This window comes from Coturnix japonica, chromosome 4, assembly GCF_054131305.1.
Source record: "Coturnix japonica strain WE chromosome 4, WE-NBRP24, whole genome shotgun sequence".
NCBI lineage: Eukaryota > Metazoa > Chordata > Aves > Galliformes > Phasianidae > Coturnix > Coturnix japonica.
Genome location: NC_140666.1, coordinates 52,676,669 through 52,699,287, shown reverse-complemented (window position 1 = coordinate 52,699,287; position 22,619 = coordinate 52,676,669). Strand labels below are relative to the sequence as shown.

The 22,619-nt window shown below is 38.8% G+C and overlaps 1 protein-coding gene across 5 annotated transcripts in view; it reads left to right on the top strand.

Moving 5' to 3' along the window:
- TNKS (tankyrase) overlaps nt 1–22,619 on the top strand; it is a 101,324-nt gene that overhangs the window by 25,736 nt on the left and 52,969 nt on the right. For 3 of the 5 annotated variants that reach the window (XM_085546804.1, XM_015861652.3, XM_085546806.1), the window contains exons 4-5: nt 20,552–20,588; nt 21,457–21,532. The exons of 1 other annotated variant lie outside the window; for it this stretch is intronic. In XM_085546804.1, coding sequence (XP_085402930.1) covers nt 20,552–20,588; nt 21,457–21,532 — 113 coding nt within the window. Of the gene's footprint in view, nt 1–20,263; nt 20,382–20,551; nt 20,589–21,456; nt 21,533–22,619 lie in introns of those variants that run through there. One more of the 5 variants, XM_085546807.1, reaches the window with a different exon arrangement.

Genomic DNA, 22,619 nt, shown 5'->3' with positions numbered 1-22,619 from the left:
TGTCTTTGATTACTTTAAGCAAGCATGAAACTTTCCTGATTTTTCTTTAGCTAGCTGGATTATTCCTACAAACAAAAGCTGCTGTTGCTTTCAGTTTTTGTGCTGTAACCTCAGCAGCAGTATATGGTGTTTGTGCTGTTTCCTTCTGAAGTGAAGCCACGTTAACATTTTGAAAGTACTGAACGCTCATAACCAAAACCTTGGGAGTCTGTGTGTGTAAAATATTTAAGACGTTTGTTCCAAGCAATATGGATGAATCTGAAAGAATATCTATGTTGTGAAAGTAAAATATTCTGACTAGGAAGTGAGAGACATCTGATTTTACCTTTTTATGTATTTATTAGGGTACAGACTTTGCTTATAGGACTACTGACTGTTCCCCACTGCCTCATTCAACAGAAATGATAAGGATGGCTTTGCTCTGTGGAGGAATCAAACTTGCAGAGTAAAGCAGAATGTTGTCTGGCTCCTGCTTCATTTGCTGCAGAAGTAGAAAGCAACAGGGATTGGTGTAAGATGGGAAGAAAAGGGTTGTGCATGGTTAAAACAGCTAAATATTTACTTTGGAAGGTCCTACATATGTTGATTTGGCATTGGTGACTGGTCTAAGTGGTTCTTGTTTCTTCCTCCTGACTTCTAGTCCTGGTTGTCATATAAAATCCTTATCCAAAATATGTGATCTCCTCAGCTTTTCTGTCCAGCTTTTATCCCTTCCTATTCTCTCCCCTCACCTACATATTCCCAGTTCTCAGTGTGATTTCCATTCTTCTGATCTTGAATTGGCAAAATAACACCTTTAAGAGTGCTTAATAAATGTGCACATACTAAAATAATGCTTCACAGAGACTGCAGAGCTACAACTGAGGCTGGAGAACCACAACTAAGCAACCTCCCTCTTGTATGCCATAAGCTTCTTTAGCTTTCCCAAGAGCTGTTTGAATTTGGAAAAGAGTGCAGATTTAGGAATCGTTTTAATGGATTTGTTTCCTTTAAGACATCTTACTTAGCGAGTGGATGTGGCTTGAAAGGTCCTACTGGAATAATCTGAGTAAGAAGCAGAGTGCTCGTATACTGCTTGCAATGCTATAGTCAGTGGCAGTCCGCTAATAAGAGGCTTTGTTAAGCTCAAAAATGTCAGTTGACAAGGTGCTTCTGCTCTGCATCGTTGGCCAGGCATTGGGCTCTGCTTAGAGGTATGTTTGGACCAAGCTTGGTCAGAATCATTTTGCTTTTCATTTTACTGCATGTGGTAGAAACAAATTCAAGGACAAGAGTTTAAGAAGTAGTTGATAATACTCTTAAATTTAAAGGGATTTGGGCTCCTGAGTAATATTTTTTTTTTAATTCAAAAGATCAAGTGTTTTTAGGGTGAAGTATTAAAAGGAGAAATAAAATTAGACAATTTTAACTTCCTTTGTTTTCTTATGAGGCATTAAAATGTCTACAAGAATTTCTTTTCAAACTTATTTTAAAATGTTTTCCTCTACTGATTGTGACTTTTTTTTCTTTGAAAACTGTTACAGAAACTCTCAAATTAATTTAACTGACTCATATCAGACAGTTTATACTTAAATCTTTGACAGTCTCCATTGGGTTTATCTGCAGCTCTTTGAACCTTCAAACTCTCAGTGCTCCAGGTTTTATTCTGCCCTTTTGCTGATGCTGTCGTTCTCCTTGCAGGGATTGAAATACAGCATACACATCCACCTCTGATACCCTATTTCACTCTAGGATGCTGGGTCGTAAATGGAATGGGATGTGTGCTGGACTCTGCTGTGGCATTTGCTGCTTCTAACAGTTCTTAGATGCCTTTATATTTATGCAGTAAATAAAGCAGGTGTCCAGCAGGAAGATTTAGTTTGTTGTGCAGTCCTCATTGATATGCTGAACACTGACTAGCCTTTGCAGAGAGCAAGTCAGGCATCCCAAGGGAAGGAAACTGGTATGATCACAGCAGAATGCATGTACGTGCAAACAGAATGAGTATGGGAATAGAGGGTAATGGGTTTTAATGTAGATATACCCCAACCAATACAATCATTCTCTTCAGACTTCCTTCAACATTCCTCTTCTTTATTCCTGGGTATAATTTGAGTGGCTCTTTTATCCTTTTTCTTCCCCCCCCCCAGTTCCAGTCTAATTCAAGCATCTATCTTAAACAGGTGAGGCTGGATTTTTCAAGTTGACCATGCTGTGCATTTCTTCTAACTTTGCATGACTCAGGTATTCTGTCATGCTTTGAGTATCAGAAATATCTAGGTGTTAGTTTCTTCCCAGAGAAGCTCAAAGAGGTTTTGCATCTTCTTAAAGCATAGAGCACGATGTGTGAGTTTTGTGGATAGCACAGACATTCTTTGTCTACAAGACAAAGGTGCTATTCTTCTTGCATAATATTAAAACTTAGATTGAGGTATGCAATTAGAATTTCAGCCTAAAGGAATCAAACTTGGCAGAATTACAATGGAAGTTAGGTTTTGAATTGCCAGTGTTAAATAAGCCAGAGCTTCCTAGCACCTACCGGAATTACTACCAGCTCAATGTACAACTAGGATTTTGTGGAGTTATATATCTTGGATGCAGCTTGTTATGTTTTCGTGTTCTTCCCAGCTTTTAGACCACCTACCTTGATAGGTCTTTTTGAAATGAATTTCAGGGTGTAGGGGATTTTTATAAATCACAAAATGTGTCATGGAAATTGAGTTAATAGGATTTATTTGATGAGGTGATGTGGGAATGAGCAGGTACAGTTGTGGTTTACATTTCATGTGGCCACGGGTGTGTTCTTTGTGCCCTACAGAATGTTCCAGAGATGACTGAGGAGATATAAGAAACTTACGTTTAACATCATGTAACCTACAGCAACACTTTGAGTGGCTTGGGCTGCCAGATCAGAGGCAATAGGTTTGAGTGGGTCCAGCTAATATCACTGACAGGAGCACGTCTTCCACACCATGACTCCAACCCATTTGTTGAGGTAGAATGATTGAGGGAAGGCAACCTGAAGCAACTGACCTGAACTAATCAAGTAGCCATTTTAGTGGTGACTAATATAACTATATTACTCTGCAATATGTTGCACAAAGCTATCTAAAAAAAAAGATGGAGAAGGGGGGTGATTGGGTAGCCTCCTGTCATGACACTCAGTTGGAAGTAGTGTGTATTTGTTGAATGCTATGTCATGAAACAAAAGATTTTCTTAAAAAAGATTCAGTAAGGGAAATTCTCTTAAGTTATCGCAAGTACTGTAACTAATGACTACTGAGATTCAGAACTTCCAGGTTTTGGTCTCATGAGCTTATGCTTTTTTTTTTTTTTTCTTCATCTTTTCCAGGGGAAAAATAAAACCATTTAAAGCATGATATAGCTTAGATGTGCTAAAACACAAACAAACCAAATTGCATATTCTCCCAGGAGGCTGAAGTAAGGAAGGAGGAAAAACCACCCATCCAGTGTTTGTCTCAGTTCAGAATTTATTGCTGGAAAGCAGCAGATCCTCTGAATATTTGATGCGTGAACTTGAATTTCATAGAATATGATAAATGGGTAGAACTAGAATAGTGCTGGGCATTTTGGTTTAATTTGTTCTGTGGTTACAGTGATTTGATTTGTGGCTGAAGAATATGGGAAACTGAGTTTAAGATGGAAAAAAACTGTCTGAATTTTGATTTCCATCTCATGATTTTTACTAGCCTGTGGAGACTGCAGACCTGCTTGTGCTTCCAGTCTAGATTAGGTTTTGTGCTTGGAAGTTGTTTTTGGGGGAAAGATCTTTCTCACCTTGGTCTGACAGCATCCAGTTTTTCATCAGACACCGATTCCATTTAATCACTGGATTGCTCTGGTGGTAGAGGAACAATTGCTAAAAATCATTTTCTGTCCTCTCAAGCTCCTTTCATACCTCTGTGAAGCTTTATTTAATGTTGATGCACTCTTGGATGCCCCAGCAATATCTCATTTGAAGTGTGTGCATCACAAGAGGGATGTGGCAATGAAAGCGGGTGTCTCCATTCTAAATATCTTTCTTCTTGCTACCATGGGTGGACGGTAAACACAAAAGAACTAACAGAATTTTTGCAAATATTCTAAGTTGGTTTTGCAGCACAAGTTTACAGGCCTGGTTAGCTCTTTGTATGCTGGGGGGACAAATTTCTTTCTGAGATTCTGGTACACCATTAGTTAACAATTGCGAGAAGCCTTTCTTGCATTTGATCTAGCTGGTCTTCCAAATCACTGGTTTTCTCTGTTCACATTCTGTGCCATTCATGAACAGTTAAGGTCTTAGTTTCCAGCAATTTGTTGAGTAGAGGTGCAGGTCTGCAACAAAAACAAAAAGACGGGATTATAATACTTTTTCTTGCCTTCTATATGTGGACATTAATGTTTGAAAACAGGTTTGTGTGGGCAAGACCTTGCTGTGTACCATCTGGCAACCAACTAGAGGCATGTAGCTGAAATTGCAAGGAAGCTACTGTTGCACTGTGATTCTTTTCAGAAAGGTTCTGAAGGTAGGCTGTTTCTCTTCACCAACAGAAAATGTTTTTCCTCATTTACTGTTAAGCTTTGTTAGCTTAATGCAGTTTTAATCATATATCAGTACTCTGTGACCTCTGATTACAAAGTCCCAAGCTGGATAATCGTCTCTGGTTTAAGAGACTAAGGAACTCAAGACTAAACAAAGTGAGAGCATCAAGACTTTGCGCTAAAGTTTCTAAGAGCATAGTGATAACATACTTTTGTATGGCTGAAATTCATTTACTGATCTGAAAAATTCCAGAGCAGATTTGATAGTCATTAGTTTAATGACTTTAAACTTAACCTGATGATTCTCCTTGATTTATTTATTTTTTCCTTTTGATGGTCAACTATTTGAAGGTTTTTATATAGTGATTCATAAGTCTAGCATAGAAATGAAATGAAATTGCTACTGTTTTCAGTGGTAATCTTGTTTGGATTAGTAAACCAATGTTTATAGCTCTTCTATTTATTAAGGCTATAATTCAGTACTGTTGAGTAGCAGAGTTGCAAATAGTAAGCCATGCAGTAAATGTAACTGTCATTGCACAGGTACTTTTTCATGGTGGTAAGGACTGCAGATGACTTGCTTTATGTTTGCATTGGGTTTCTGGGTGCTTTCATGAAAATAGAGGATTTTTTTTCTTTTGAAATAGGTGTCCGTTCACCAGTACTTACTTAGCCAACTTGCTATCTTTTTTGTGCAGTGATTATAGCTTTTATTGGAGCCCTGAATTAGGCTTTTCATTACTTAGATAACTTCTGCTGTGAAGTTGCCTCCTTATTATTGCCTTTTCATTATAGCTTTGATTTTTTTTTTTCCATCTTGTCACCTAAATTTAGCTAACGTCTGAATTAATGTGGTCAGCAACTCTTGTGAAAATGTCCAGCAGGAGTTTGTCTAGTAAATACGTACAATTTATTGAGATACGATAATTGGACAACACTTAACTTGAATTTTTTTTAAGAACATGTTTTCCAAACATAATTAAAAATAATAAAAAGCTCTGTGATTGGTATGGTATATTATTAGTCTGTAGATTTGACATTTTCTTTGAGTACAGAAATCTTGGTGTTTTGATACTGTTCAGTGTCCTTGGGTGAGAAAAAAGAAATTATGTCTTAAATGAGATCACAGAATCGTAGGGGTTGGAAGGGACCTCTAGAGATCATCGAGTCCAACCCCCCTGCCAAAGCAGGTTCCCTACACCAGGTCGCACAGGTAGGCATCCAGTCGCGTCTTGAATATCTCCAGAGAAGGAGACTCCACCACCTCCCTGGGCAGCCTGTTCCAGTGTTCCATCACCCTCACTGTAAAGAAGTTCTTGCACACATTCATGCAGAACTTCCTATGCTCCAGTTTCTGGCTGTTTCCCCTTGTCCTGTCTCCACACACTGCTGAAAAGAGCCTGGCCTCACCACTTTGTCCCCCAGATCACTGAGTTTTCCTAACTATGAGAACTGTATCCCTGATGGGTATTTATGGAACTGTTGGGCTCAGATATGTAAATGTTGAAGTTACCCTTCAGTTACTCCTGAATCTCTAAGTCAGCTCTTCTTGGTTTGTCTGTCCAACTTGCTTCCTTGTTCCAAAATGTCAGCATTGATTCTCTGTGCAGAAATGGTGCCTTGCAGTTCTGGTGCTAGTGTCTGCACTAAAAGCTGCAGGTCTTTCTTCACAGACCTTCTGCTGTGGCCTCCTGCAGTCACTGATGTGCAGTCTGTCCTTTTGGACGTATCATTCTCCATCGTGGCATTGACAGCGACCTCTGATATTTCAAGGACATGAAAACCAGCCTTAGAATTCATCCTATAGTGATTTTTTAACTGTGCACAGCTCAAGGGAGATGCAGATCAATATCCTTTTCTATCCATAGCAATCTCTGTTTGCCTTTTGTAGAAATGAATGTTACCTTCTTTACTTAGTTTGACAGTTCTGATTTTATGGCTGTAGTTTGTTCTTCTAGGTAGTGGACTCTTTCCTTTATTCCCCTCATACTGTTCATCCAATGCCAAACTGATAAGGAAGCTTAATCTATCATACAGTCAAAATTAATATTTTTTTTTAGCACTTAAATCTCATAGTTGTTTTACTGACGATTTTAAAAGGTATGATTATATTGAAAATGTGTCAGCTGTGGTTTTTCTTCTGTTGTTACTGTTTTAATGTATGAAAGAGAAGCTCTGCCAAAAAAGATTCATCCATCCTTGCATGTTTCACAGACCTGTTTGTTTCTAATGTGCTTCAGGTTTTTTTTGAAATTAAGGTTTGCTTTGTGATTTGTACCTAATCTTGTAGGATTTAATCACCTTTTGTAGTTCCTCCCTGTAGTGCAATGGGACTGTTCTTAGGCTTAAAAGAACTATATGATTAAATGTTGTACTTCATTGGTGGTGTAGAGCAGTTTCTAATTTCAGCATAATAGTTAATCTGTTGTCAGCCTTACACAAAGGAATAGATTTTGAATTGTTACCATATTATTAATGGAAAATTTACTTGTATCTGGCAAGCTGTAACATAAACTAAGCAAAACACTTGGTGCTTTGGAAATGCATTGGTAAATCATAGTCAATTATGTTGCAATTCTTGAGAGAACCAGAATTAAAAATAACAACAAACCATAAAGAATGAGTGCATGCATATTATGCTGTTATCTTTCATACCTACTTAACAGGTATCAGAACAATTTTCTATGATGCTATTTCTATTCCTGGCCCACAAAGGCAGTTAAGTTTTTGTTCCAAGTAGAACAATAGCCTTTGATGGTAATTTAGAGACCCCATAGTTGAGCCTTTTTGTAGAGCTGTGGATGTGTGCATTTATTTTTATATGGCCAGCTGTTGCAAGCATTCATTTTGCCTTTGTTTAATGATTGAGTTTGAATAGATAACTAACTCTTGGGATACTTACTAATACTGAAGAATTGGATGTGCTCCTTTTTAGGTGGAATACTTAGTTCCAGTGTGCTCAGCTTTCTTTACATGTAAGCCATGGTGTGATAATGTTTGTTTAAGGTTTCTTGGACACCTGAAAGATTGACCAAGGTTTGTGGGACTTGCAAGTCTCAGTTGCTTCTTTCAAGACTGGCTATGTAGTGGGGTTGCCTCCCAGGCTCTCAGCAACCACACTTGGTGCCTGTCCTCAATAGGACAGGAGAACATGAAAATGCTTGGTGTTTGAAAGACTTAACAGACTTAGTTTGGGAAGGTTAATCCAGTCTATTGTGTGCTATTCCCCTGGCCTGCAATTCCTGCCAGACCATCTCCTTCCAGATGGCAGACAGCCACTGTGGGCCTTTCCACAGGCTTTGAGGAATTTCCTGTATCCAAAACTCCTATACCTGCCTCTTCTTTCCTGACCTTAGCGTCCACACAGTTGTTTCACACTTTTTGCTCACATATGTTTTTTTGGAAGCATTTTTAAAATAAAGATATTGGAATTTCTATTTCACATTGTAACTTGCCATGGAAAATATTCTGTCCGTGCAGAAATTTGGCATGAAAGATTACCTAAATAATTTATTTGATCTCTGTAAAGATCTGCTGCTGAATATGAAGAATGGTAGTGTTTTTCAAATTGTACCCATCCTCTAAAGGAATGTATCTAGAAAGTTTCATATTTCCACTGCTGGAGTAACTGATAATGTTTTCCTGAGAGCTTTACGTGTAATTAAGGACAACGTCAACACTATTATAAGTAGTGTGTTATTTCATCTCCTTGAAGATGATACAAATTCAAAACATAATAGAAATTTGTTATTGTGCACTAAGAAAAGCTACCATTTTCAATAAGTTGACTGGCATGATTTTTAGTTTATTGCATTTTTCTATACGATGCCAACTAGAGTCAGGTGAGTGTTTTTAAAATGTACTTCAATTTCCCTTGACACAGCAACAATAGTGGCAGCTAATATTTGTCAAAACAAATACTTCTAATGTAATGCTTTCTACCTTAAGGAAAGCATCTACTCTTTCTTATAGAACGAGTATAAATAAAACTGAGGACATTAAGCATCACGTATAATGGATAAGGAAAATGTTACGCTGTCAAACTACTTACTGGAGATTTTATTTCCTGCCACCCTTCTAACCCCAATAAATATCTTTAATGTTTTTCAGAGACTTCAGAGCAGAGTTGGTGATTTAGCTAATAATTTCTGGGTCCTTGCATCACAGCCAGTATAATCTTTTAAACGCTCATTGATATGTTTTTAAAATGTTTCTCTACCCCCTCATTCTCCATGGGAGATCACCAGGAAGTGCATAGCTTCCCATCTTTTATTTTGACTTTTCCATGGCTGGCTTGGTCTTTAAGGTTAGTAGGGGATCTTGAAATGTCTTTGTAATAAGGCAGTTCATAATGTGTATACGCTATGATGCAGAAGGCACGCAGAGAATGGCCTGTGGCTTTTTCTGGTACATTAAGAGAACCACATTGCTGGAAACAGTGATATTTGCAGTGGACCAAAAACTGTCCTGACCTGAGAAGCAAGTTTTCCTTTGAAGTTCAGGTACTGTCAAGATTACTGACTGTTTGAAGATCATTATTTTTTTGGACCCAGGATCCGATCCATGTGGTATCAACGACTCCTCCCAGTCTTTTGTCATCTATTAATTTGCCCTCTGTCACATTTCTTAGGTCATAAATGAAGATACTAAATTGTATTGATTGTAATATTGACTCCTGGTGTAATCCCATAATGACTGGCATGCACTTGGACTTCATGCTGCTGATCACGGCTCTTTGAGCTGAGCAGTTCATCCAATTTTCAGCCCAACACACTATCTCCTTATCTAGCCTGTGCTTAATCAGTTTGTGAGGATGTTCTTGGAGAAGGTGTGAGAAGACTTACTGAAGTCAGAATTCACAATACGCAGTACTTCCCTGTCAGCCCAGAAGCCAATCATTTTATTGTAAGAGCTTATCACTTGTGTCAGGCATGACTTATTGCTCATAATTCCATGCTGACAACTCCCAGTCACTTTCTTGTCCTTCACATGTCTAGAAATGGCTTCCAGAGTTATTGTTCTGTACCTTTCAACACGATGCAAGTGAGGCTCACTGATTGATAGTTCATTGAATCTTCTCTTTTTGAGGAGGGAGTTGATTGTTTTATCTGATTCTCATGATCTTCTCCAGATTGCCCTGACCCTTGAAATCTAATTGTTTATCTGGAGTTGTGTTCTGCTGGGCCACAGTGCAGTGTCTTCACCTGCAGGGTTTGCCCTGCTGAGAGTTCAAGCACCACTGCAGAGTTTGCATTCAGTGGAGTGCTATGTGCTCTTTGTGGCCTTCCAAAGTGTTGCCCAGTGTCTATGGGCACTATAATTGTACCTCTTGTCTCTTGCTGGGATAGTCCCATCTTAATGTCTGTCTAGTTACACGGGTTAATGTTATTCCTAAATGGAGCAGTGAAAAGAAATCAGCACTTGGAATAGAGCTTGGAAAGCTTGTACAATACAATTTCCTTCTGCTAATTGCAAAGTAAGGAACCCTGAAAAACATGAAAAGGCTTAACACAGGACATGTATTTTACATTCTTGAAGATGTGAGGCCTTTCTATAAAGTGATTGCAGTTGCATTAAACATTAACCTTGCAAAGGGAAGAAACTCATTTCCTTCCGTGTTTCTCACTTGAACATACTTATACAACCTGGAGAACTTAGCTGGTTGTTCACAGCGAGGGAGCTGGGATTTTCATGATTTGATGATACTGATAACTGGACTTATTGTTGAGGTTCACTAATGTTTTTTGAAGAAGCTAAAACTAAACTTCTGATTGCTACAACTTTTAATGGCTTTAGCTTTATCTCCCTTTAGAATTCCAGAACTACTTGTTCCTTCAACTCTGGCAAACACATACTGCTGCTGGGAAAGGACACCATTCAGAATTTGCCTGTAGCTTTGGTTTAGTTAAACCAAAGTCAGTGTCTTAGAGGATCACTTAAGGGAGTAGGGAGCAAGAAACTTGCACTTTGATGTGAGGTACAGCAGGAATAAGAGGCAGAGCAGTCAGCATCAGCTATGTTTTTACATAACTGACAATCTCAGGCTGTGTCTTCCCTTGTACTCATTGTTGCTTATTGTTCCTACAGAGGGTTAAGTGCATTAGATAGGCTGATAACTTCATTATTGTTCTACCTCAGCATTATTCAAGACACGTGTAAAGTATGTTGTGAAGGAAGATTGGATGTGATAATGGCAGGAGGTAGAGCAGGGTTTTTTTGCTGCAGAGGTGTGTTATGCTTGGGCTTCATGCTGCTTTGTGCTTGCTGAAGAGGCAAAATGGGCACGAGCTGAGCTAGAATAGCATGAGTAGATTCACAGAGCAGTGTGTGGTGTTGATTTCTGCGTTCAGGAAGAAGTGACATAGTAATGCAAAGAGAGGTCTAGAGATATTATAGGCAGATGGTAGCTTCTTCCTTGAAAGCAATGATCATCTGATATTTATTTCAATAAGTATATATCTGCAGTGGAGCGTGGCAGCAGGCCAGAATTCATTCTAGTGCAATCTTGAGCCAAAGAGACAGGGATGTTGTTTTGCAGCAAAGTAATGTGATCATCCTTCTTCGTAGCTCCAGTTCAACCAAACCCATTACACGTAAGAAATGAAGGTCAGTTGAGATGCTCGCATACATGCCTAAGCTTAAGTGTACTTCAGTATTCTAGCCATACTGTTTCTGGGACTCAGAATAGGTATTTTATAATCTAATCAGATTCTGAGTAATAGACAGATAGAAAGAAAGTGGAAAAGGTACAGATTGAAAGGAAAAGAGCTGAGTTAAGCTTGAAGGACTGAAGATAAGAGGTTTGTGTAAGTAAAAATATAGTGAGTAGCTTTTCATTCACTCATTTAAAGTTTTGTTACCACTTCATTAGCATAAATGATCATCACATCTGATGTTCAGGATCCATTTTGCGCTGCCAGAACAGGGTAAACTATTCCTTGTATGTTTGAAGATTAGATATATGAAAACCAAGGAAACAGAGGATGATTCTTTAAATTGAAGTAGAGGAAGCTGAACCCTGGTGGAATCTGTTTTATCATTAAGTATGAGACCTGTATAGTTACTGGTTTGCAACATACAATCCATTTAATAAATTAACTGTGCAGTATCACACAGGTACTGAGGACAAAATGTCTGCTGAGAACTCTGCTCAGAAATCAGTGCTGTGATGGCTATGAGCCTAATAATTTCTAACCCAAAGGGAATCATAGCCATTTTATGGCTATTAGTCCCAGTGCCAGCGGTGATATTTGGCTTACAGACTGTCCTCTGTCACTCTACCCTGATTTACAAGGAGGCAGAACTGTGACTGTGAAGGAAAGACAAAAAGTCTGGCATCAGAGTGGCACGACATACAGAACACTTTGCTTTGTCATCTAAACTTGAATATTCATCAGAAAACATTACAGCATATTATGAATATTGCACTTCTCTATTAACTCACAGGGTTGACTGCATAGGGCTTTATCAGTGAGCTGAGCAGCTGATGATGAAAGTCCAGTAAGGAAGAAGAAGGTGGTTCTTCGATATAAGTATGCAAAGTATTCAAAGACTAATAAGGAAACGGAATTAAAATGAATAATGGAGTAGAGACCTCTACAGTAGAATCCCCTGTCCTGGTGCTGTCCCTCCCACAGGACAGACAACACGAATGTTGGTCATTCTGGATTTCTTGTCTCTTCTACATCATATCACAGTTCTGAGATTTGGGTTTATAATGAATTTGTAACTCAGGCTAATGGCATTGCTATGGCTAATGTAGTAACAGATCCCTGAAGGAATTGAAGGTATTAGGAATAAATCATTCAAGCCACAGGGAGAGTTGCCTGCCTCCTTTGAGCCTCGTGGTTTACCTTTTTTTTGGGGGAGAACTTGTTTTATCTTCCCTTCAGGCTCTTTAATGTTCCTAACCTGTAGTAATTGCCAGCTGAACTAATATTTCCCCAGGTGTCCACATGGATAGAGTATCATAAATTGCAACTAGTAGTCTCTATCAATGAAACGTCTGTTGGACTTCACAGATGAAGCATCTTTCAAAAGCAGAGTTAAGACTGTGAGGTTTCAGTCTTGGATGAGTGAGCCAAGGGAAGCTGGAAAAGGAGGAAACATCCTCCAGGGAGGACAGTGTTGTCTGCTGGTGTCCTGGAAAGACAAGCGTGGAATTTTGCTCTTTATAGGAGTAAAAACAATGATTTGAGGCTTTTTGGATGATGAGAGGGACTCCTAATGGCATGTGTAAGGACTGTCTGAAAATATTTACAAATAAAGAATACTCAAAGGGATCTACAGGAGACTGTTATTTGTAGATACTGTTCCTTTTTGCCAGATATCTGTTCTTTGAATAGAAGTTACATAAACTCAGTACTGCACTGCAATGAGATAAGAAGACTAAAGCTACAGCATTTTCAAGCGTACATTTTGAAATGTCATTCCAACATATTATGAAAAAGTCACCTGTTCTTTAGGATGTAGGTTTTTTAGTGACACAATTGCTTTCTGTAGTTCTATATTTTCATTTCTTTGGTTAAGTGGGCATTTACTCTTTTCAAGGCATTCCTTTCTGTTTTGAAATTAAACCTCTTGTATTTTCTGCTGTTTCAGTGCCATTTACAGCACATAAACTCATTTATTTATTAGCCATAGAGCATAATTGCCCACCTCCTCCCGTGCTTTGCAAATTTGTTTCTGCAATTCTTTTTTGCTTTCCTTTTAAGAATGATGTTCGTACTTGAATATTTTGGCAGGGTTTTAGAATTCACTTAATTCTTTCAATTTGGGCAGGGAAGCAGCTCTACCCTTACACAAGCAGCAGATTTGGTGTGATGGCATTAGCAGTAACTGTTGCCTGATTGCAGTATTCACCAAAATAGTCACCTCTTTCTGTGGCTGTGTTTTATGTATGCCAAGTCAGATGATATCAGTGGCTGATGAGGCTGCCTGCTGTTCTGGGAGTAAGTGTAGTATGATGGCCGGTACAGGAGCTGGTCAATATGGCTGTTGTAAAGAGAGAAGAAAAACACTGTGAATCATATTAGTACTTCTGAATACCTCTTGAATCCTCATATCTGCCACTGTCAGCTGTAAAACAACTGCTTCCCGTGACAAATGACCAATTCTCTGCTATTTCCATGTAAAGTCTGCTTTTGCATATGTTACAGTAATGTGGAGGAAATAATAAAAACCAAAGATGGAGTGATATCAAATCCAGGGAAATAGGGCTACTTGCTGCTGATTTTTTTTTTTTCTTTTTTCTTCTGTCTGTCTGTCTGTCTTTTTTTTTATGCAGAGAGCTGAACTTGGTCAAATGTGCACTTTGCTGTAGGAGCTCTGTTCAGGCCAGAAGTGGATAATCCTTATGACTACCCCACTGAATGGCTGATTCTATCTGAATCTATTACTTTGTAATAAATTCAAGCCTAGGCTCACATTTTTATAAAAGCCATATTTTGATGGTCATATTCTTCTTGCTGCTTTATTATAGTAATAACAATTACTACTCTAATAGACTCTGCCTGAAGGATTAAGGGTCATCACTGCTGTAGTTAAATGTTACTTTATTCTGCAGTTAATGCCATAGACAGAGTTGTATGCAGATTGCCATGTGTTCTGCTCCTTTCAGAACTCCTTTTGCTGATTTTAAACTCTGTAGTACTTTGATTTGCTCTGTTACACAATGTGGTCAGGAGCAGATCAAGGGTATGATGGTAACTAGAAATTAACAGGGAGATAACAGGAGTCCTAAGATCATGGTGGGGGAGGTACGATATTACTGTTTCCTGATGGCATATGCTCTGCAGAAGGAATAGTGATGCTGAGTTAGCTCATGCTGAAAAAATACACACCTGGGGCATGGGAGAGACAGCCTATATTAACTCTTGCATGGTTCTCTTTCAATTTAGGTCAGAAGGAGGTTTAAAATATCACTTTTTTGGAAGTTGAGTGAAATGTACCTCAGAATGACTTTAAAATAAAGCCATTGGTGAAATAGGCTGCATTAGGAGCTACCAGTATTCTGTTATGTAATGAGGACGGTCTAAATGGATTTTCATGGGAGTATTTAATATCATTAATGGTTCCAGTGGATGAGGAATATAGCAGTACTTCTTTTGCCAATTAGATTTTCAGTTTTTTGAGGTAAGTAGAGTCTTTAAATCTTTTGAGAGTTACTGGAAATAACTGAGAGTGGAAAGCAGCATTTATTCCTCCTTCTTGCAAAACATAATTAAAGTAACTTGCACTGCAGGTTTGCTCAGAAGCCTGCAGAGGTATTATGCAGAAGGTACAAGCCATCGTATCTCCTTTCCAGCCTGCAGTGAAGAGAAGACATCTGCCTTGAATGGTGCTTGATGCCTGAGTCTCCTTGTGGCTACGAAGTCCTAGTTTTTCTACTTCAGTATAAGTACAGCATGCAAAGTTTATCAGCAGCGTCAAGCTGGACATAACCAGTGGCTGGCTCATCTTCTTAAGGTGTCTGTGGAGCAGGCAGCCTTGTATTGATTGCATCAGATGAAACTTTTCATGCATAAATGAACAACTGAAGAACAAATGCTCTCCTCTGGAATTGAAACATAATGACGGCAGTCTGGTGAACTAAAGCTCTTGTCTTTAATTAATGAGTTAGTATCTCCTTCCCCCTACCAGCCTTCTTTTCCCGTGAAGCTATTGTTTCTGTGCTTTGTAGTGAGCTATATTGCCACTTATGGGAATGAATTGTTTGCTTTTTTAAAAGAAATATATATGTAGTCGTATTACCTACAAGGTATTTAAAACAATGAGATTGATACAAAATCCTGAAAATGTAACAAAATTTGATCTGTATGTCCTATTTCATTCTTTCACAGCTGGTTTAAAAAGAAGCCAAACCCACAAAACAAGTGTAGTCCTCCAGACTAGATCTCTGGCATATTTGTTTACTAATTATTACTGTAATATTTCCACCTTGTGATATATTATTCCAAAATGAGCAGCATCTGGCTATAAATAACAAATATATTTTTCCCAGTTGGTATTTGAATAGATGTTTTTTGTTTTTTTTTTTTTAGTGAGGACTAAGAGGTTTTTAAAATCTGTCCTAGTTTTGGGTGGCACATAGTTAATTTTATTAACCTATCAGCTACTAGGAAGATATTTATGTGACTCAGTACATGGCAGCTGGGTGTTGAGTTTTTGCATGTGTGTTTTTTTGAGACTGGAGGTGGGTTATGATCTTGCAGTGTGATGTGCTGTGTCCTTTCTCTGCAGCATTCAGGAATATTCTTCTGTTTAGTTCCTTGTATTTCCTTAGCTTCATCTTTGTATTCTATGATTTAAGAGCAAGGAAATTTGAACCTCTTTGACAAAGGGAGTTTTTCATCTTCCTGCTGCTGTGGTGTGGAGAATCTGATAGCATTTTTAACAAATAGGACAGCACTTCTGAAAGGAGTTCCTGTGGGAAACAAAAGGCCGTTATGTGTTAGACCTAAACTTGGTATTGCTGTGACTTTAGATGTACCTAAGACCCTTTTTGATATACGACCTAATTCTTCTTGGAGACCAAACCCCACAGTGTTCATGCAGTTTATTCTTAGATAAGACTGCATCTAACAACTGCAGTACCTATTGTATGTATAGGTGATATCCATGCTTTGAATTAATGGCTTAATTGCCATTACCTTTTCTATTGCTTAAAACAGCAGTAAAGATTTTACTAACCTGCGATGTACAGAGCTGCAGAATTCCTGACAACCTGCTTCCAGCCAGACCTTAGAAGGCATTGTGTTTCTACAAGGCTAAGTTTTTTTTATTACAAAGTGCTATTCTGTAACCATGTCCATCATTCCTTGCTGGTCTCCAGCAACAGGCAAAGTTAAGTTACCATCTTTCCTCCTTGGAAACAACCCTCCTTGTGTCTTCAGTGTGTTTCATATCTGACAAGCTTAAGGTAAAATTATTACTGTTCTGTTTGTTAGCGTTATTAGCTTATGAAATCAAACTATTTGCCTCTGAGAAGTAGCTGAGTTCAGATATGTAAGAGACATAAAGATGCTAACCCTTGACAAGTGAAATGTAACGGAGTATAATATGAAAATCCAGAATTATTTCATTCATGTTTCTTATGTGTTTCTTGTACTTCTTAATTATAAGTACCTTTTCCCAAGGGTTTATATTTCAACATAGCCCTTTTTTCAACCCCCTTGCTTGATGGCAAAAGTACCTTGCTATGATTTAACTTCACATTTTAGTCTCAACTGTTACTGTGCATATAAGAAAAGTTAACTGTAGAGGGCAGTATTGATGAGTATTTTAATGGAGTGGTTGGATTCTTCCAAAAGCAGTGACATTGAAAATAATATTGTAATTTCCTAGAAAAGTCACATTGAAGAAACCAAACAGCAATGGTGAAGTAATGTGTGACATCAATTTTTAGGGACTTGTCTTCACTTTGGAAAACACACAGTAGTGTATGATAGAGAAAACACTGCTTTGTTTAGGTTGTTTCAGATGCAGTTGGTTTCTGTGTTAGCTGAAATGTTGTGGGAGAGGGAGAAATTATTTCTTAGTATAATTGCCTTGTAAAAAGCACTGTCTGTGCCATTCAGACAGCTTTTTCAGCTTGCAGTAGTCAGATGAAATTTCAGCACTTTGGAGAGAGTGAAATAGGATTACTTGTCTCAGAAGTATGCTATGCTACGGGACTGAATCATTCTGTTTTCCCTGAAACTAGAAAATTTCTATCTCCAAGACATGCATATATGACTGGTATTTCAGACTCAAAGGGTAAATTTAAAGGGTTCTAGTGAATTAAAGCTGGAAATAGAATTATTCCTTGCAACTGTGTAACAGTGGAGTTGGTTTCTGCTGCACTGAAATGTTCAGTGGGACCCAGCTGTAGGAATACTATCTGATTATGTAGCTCCAATTGGCATAAAAATAGAATAATGGCATCTTTAAGATGAGAAGTAAGAAGAGCAGCCTGATGGCAGAGGAAAGCTCTTGCAGTCTTGCTGCAGAAGGCTGGAGGTGCTCCTTTACTTGCAGCTGCTGTCTTGAAGCCAGAAAGCACAAACAAAAGGAATACCTTGGGAGCCCATAAAGCTTTTTGTTGGTGCATGCTTGTCTTCCATTCTCCCATATGCAGTGCTCTTTTGCGTATACATCCGCAGCCCAGGATTGCCATAGGGCAAGCAGCTGAAAATTGCTTGCCCTTTTGTATTTTTTGGACTGTGGTTTTGGTCATCTTTTTAGTGGCAAGGGCAAACCAATGTTAGCTTTCACATCTTTGGCAGAGAGGCTTTGTGCCATCCAAAATATCGTTGTTAAAAATCCTCTGTATCGATATTGTGATTGCAAGGATGTTTTTTTTCTCAAAGCTAGCAATTACTAAGAGATTCGAAAAAGTAGCTCAGGCTGCTACCTGCACTTTGTTCTGAAGATGCCCTTTTGCAAATCTATAAATCCTAACCTGCCCAGCGGAGCTCTTTAACAGATGTTATTAGTTTGGTTTAAGTCAAGCGGTTTGACATTCTTTGAACAGAAGCATTTCTTGAGGTTGGTAGGTGCTATTCTTGTACTTCATCTCAGACTTTGAAATTTGTCTTTGCCACGAGCATACATGGTTTGTTTCTAAATGCTTTGCGAAGTAATATTTCATCTGCTAGCTTCTCCCAGATGCCACCAGCATCTTCCTCTGCACTTGTTGTCTGTGAAAGTGGCCTAGGGGCTCCTACATCCAGTTAGATGCCAGGAGCTCCAGAAGAGCAGAGAACCCTGTGTGATACATTTGGATTTTTTTTTTTTTTCAATTAAATCAGCCAGTGTGGTACATATGCAGTGTTACATATTGCTTTGCAGAATGGAATAGCTCTTGGAGAGTAACAGCCAATTAAAATATACTCTTTTCTTAATGCATATCACAGTGTAGGAGAGCTGTAACAAATTTCAACAATAGCTTGCATGAACTTCAGCATTATCTGTGATATTTTATTTTTGAAGTGCTTCTTAGTAAAAGTGACTAATTTACTTGGGTGTACAGTGGGACATTTTGAAATCCAGAACTACTGCCGGGAGGGAAACGACTGCTTACATGAATTGATACTGAAAGGATGTGGGGGAATGGTTTTAAACTAAGAAGGGGAGATTTAGGTTAGATATTAGGAGGAAATTTTTCACTCAGAGGGTGGTGACACACTGGAACAGGCTGCCCAGAGAGGTTGTGGATGCCCCATCCCTGCAGGCATTCAAGGCCAGGCTGGATGTGGCTCTGGGCAACCTGGTCTGGTGGTTGGCGACCCTGCACATGGCAGAGGGGCAGAAACTGGATGAGGTGATCTTCAGGGTCCTTTTCAGTCCAGGCTATTCTACGATTTCTTTTGGTCAGTAATGGTTTTGATAATCATGGTGTTTGCAGAACAGGCTTTTGTGCAACGACTTACTGAGCAGGAAGGAAGAATGGTATTACACATGTCTAATGTAGTAGTATTCCACAAGCTGGTTAGGGCTGCTAAATGCGCTGCCAAAACCACTGTAAACAGGTCTTTTAATCCGATTAGGTCTCTGAAGTGTTGATACAATACGGACCAATAACTCCTGCAGGAAATCCAGCTGCTTCAGATTGTTGCACAAGTAATAGTGTCTTTTTTCCTACTCGCATGCTGCCCAGAGCTTTTCATTCACCACTGTTATGAAACGCTACTGTGCCCAGTATTGCACCTTCATAAAAATAAAGAGGAAAAATAAAGATAATGGCTGGGTTCGGCTGTGGTGTGCAGGATCCCAGGAGGGTGCTGGGGAGTGGCAGTGACAAAGGCCGCATGTATTTTGGTGGCGTTTCACCTTTTGTGAGCCAGTTTTCAATACGAAATGTATAAAAATCCTTCCAAAAGCTAACATTGCCTTCATGGTGTGCTGACAAACAAAGCTGTGACAGGGCTTTTGCTGAGGAGTCCTGCTCCTGGGATATTTTGCAGTATAGCTGGACTCTGGTGTGGGGTTTCCTGCGGCCTGGCTGCCTCCCTTCCCTGTTTGTTTCACCAGAATCACGTTACAAATACACATATCAGACAGCACAAAGGTTTTCTGTCTTTTTGCAGGATGGCCTCATCTTCCTGCTTTCCTTACAGCATTGTGATCTGAGGCTTTGATTCTCTGGCAGGTGTTATATGGTATATTTTTTGAGCCCTCTGTCTCTTGGCTCTAAGGATACCCTCTGCTCTGTGACTTTATGAAGCTGTTTATTTTTTTCTGAATTCTGAACTTCAGTTCTTTTGAACTTGTATTACACATCATGTTTCGGTAGAATACCCTCTCACTTCCACAGGTGTTATGCTCTCTTTAAAGTGCTTGTATAATTTTTACTGTGTGTTGCAACAACATTCCCGACTGTCTGTTTTAATTCAGAATTTCAGATGTAAATGCTGCTTTAACGTTACTAATGGTCGCCTCTAATATCAATATCTCATAGTCATGTAACAGAATCTCCTATGGAGTTTCATCTGTGCCTTCTATTTTAAATGCATATTTTCTTGGAAATTAGCAGATGATAGGATGTTCAGGATAATTAATAATTGTTGCTCTTCTGAGGAGCTAGGTGAAGTTGAATATTCCCATTGAAATAGACTGGCGAGGGCTTCAGAACTCAGCAATTTGTACCTTTTAGGAAGCCACACTGCCTTGCTTTTGTCTCCGAATTTATTATGCTTCCCAAGTATAATGTGACACACTGAATAGGGCAGGGGGTGGGGACATCGTCTTCAGCTGACACACCGCTATCAGCGGGACCGTGTTTCTGGCCGTAAGATTTCACAGTCATTGGTCGTCCGAAGAAAGCCTTTCCATCTGAGGATTGGACAAGACGATGCGTCAGTTTGCTGCCCGTCTCCAAGGTACTGCTGATGCTGCCTCCACAAGCTGGCTAACGTCACAGCTCCATCACCCAGCGGGGTGTGGGCTTTTTTCTCCTCTCCTCTGTTTTAATTCTGTATTTGCTTCCTCCTGCATTTCTTAATCTGTCTTCTGCCAAATGCTAACAGCATGATATTTTGCAATCATTTAGGTGAATACAAGAAGGACGAACTCCTGGAAGCTGCTAGGTGAGTGCTGCTTAGAATATAAAGCATATTTTGGGGGTGGAAGGAGGAGAGGAAAAGAGATTTTCAGAACAGTGATGTTTTATCATTGCTTTTGCATGAAATGATGCAAACAAACCGCTTAATTAGCATAAATCTCTTTGGACTTTCCAGTCTGGTACAAATGGAAAAGCCTGTTTATGTAATTGAAATCCCCCATCGTGGTGGTTATAAGGTTAATATTGAGGTTTTTGCTTTAAGCTGTTTAAATCCTCTTTATCATTTTGTGACTGTTCTTTTCGGGGACAAATTAAATATTAGAAATAATCCTTTGTGGGGTTTTTTTTTTGTTTGTTTTTTACTACTACCTTAGGATTTATTTTGAAAATAGGCTTTAGCAGACAGAACATATGGAAGCCTATAGAAAAGGTGTAAAGTTCAGTCTTATATTCCAGAGATGCTTGCTTACATCCTTCCTTTTTGTGGCACAAGACCGTATTTATAGGCTGTTTATTCTTATGTAAAATTTCAGTATGTTGGTACGTAGTTATTCCAAACACTGTGGGCCATATGCGAGGTAAAGGTATTTAATTCAGAACAAGCAGTTCAGTAAATGGCTTTCAGAGGATCTGTAAAATTAGATAAAAGAAAATACAGGATGAGGTTAGGGAAAGAAACAAAGTGTGCTTTTGCATCATTTATTATAATGTTATTTCCTGTAATTTCACTTGATTTTGAAATGTTTAAAAAATCCTTTGGCCATCCGACATTCTCCCTGGCACAGTACAGATTTCAATATATGATACTTCAACATCCAGCTCCTTAGCAAATCTTTTGCAGAGAGCTGTGTTTTTTTTCCCCCTTTTCCTAATTCCCTCCTCTTGGTTTACAGGAGTGGTAATGAAGAAAAACTGATGGCTTTATTGACTCCTTTAAATGTGAACTGCCATGCAAGCGATGGGCGCAAGGTAAGTTAAATACCTGTTTTATACTTCCATTTTCCAAGAAAGCCCAATTTAACCACAGTGAGAAGCTTAGATATATAAATCCAGACCATGTATGTGGGTGAAACCTAAATGATGCATTTTTTACCATCAAATTAAATGCTGTCGCACCTGACACTGGCAGTTGTGACAGAGCAGCAGTCAGTAGATGTGGATTTTGGTTGTCTTTTTTCTTTTAAATGTCAGACCCTGGCATACGTATGTGTGAGACCCTAGGACCTATGGTAGCAAAACCAAAATTCACTGTTGCACATGGATAACTGGGGGAGGGAAGCTGTTATTGCGTGTGAACATTGTCTGAGTGAGGCGATTTGTATTCAGCTTAGCCCCTAATGTGCTGCCACATAGACTGGCAGTGTATCGATGTGATTAACACCTTCTGCATTTTCTTAAAATTTGCCTTATTGTTTTGACTTTTTCTGTCAGAGATGTTTGAACGAGTTAAATTAAGGATTAGACTGAAACTGGAGGAGGGAAGAACACGCAGAGTGAGAAGTAGATAGTACCATTTATGATGTTTGAGACATCGAGATGCTGGTCTGTCTAGACTGTTGAATTTTCAGACATTGAGGTTTTTATTTATTTATTTTTAAGTGTACCAGAACATTCCTAATCTGCATCTATTAATCACATCTCTCATGCAACAATGCATCTCACCCCTGGAGAGGAAAGCATGAGAGTGTTCTTTCCTGTATGATGTGTTGGTGCAAAGTGTAGACCTCTGCCCATTTTAGAGCGTTTATGAAACTACGTGGTCCCACTGAAATCAGTGGAGATGCACCAGTTTACATTGCCTTTTCATTAAAAGACATTGTGGCATGTAAATGGCTGTTAAAGCAACTCCAATTTTTAGTATAAATTTTAAGCTGTTTTCTCAGTTGCGATACCTATAATGCCCAGTATGTGTAAGAAAACTCAGTCAGTTTTCAGATTGTTTACATTTATGACTGATCAAAGTTTCAAATCTTTTAGGTTTTAAATCAGTTAACTTTATGATCTAGGAACAGTTGAAGAGAGGCTTTATTTAGTTTATCTGTGTTGGAATGTATGG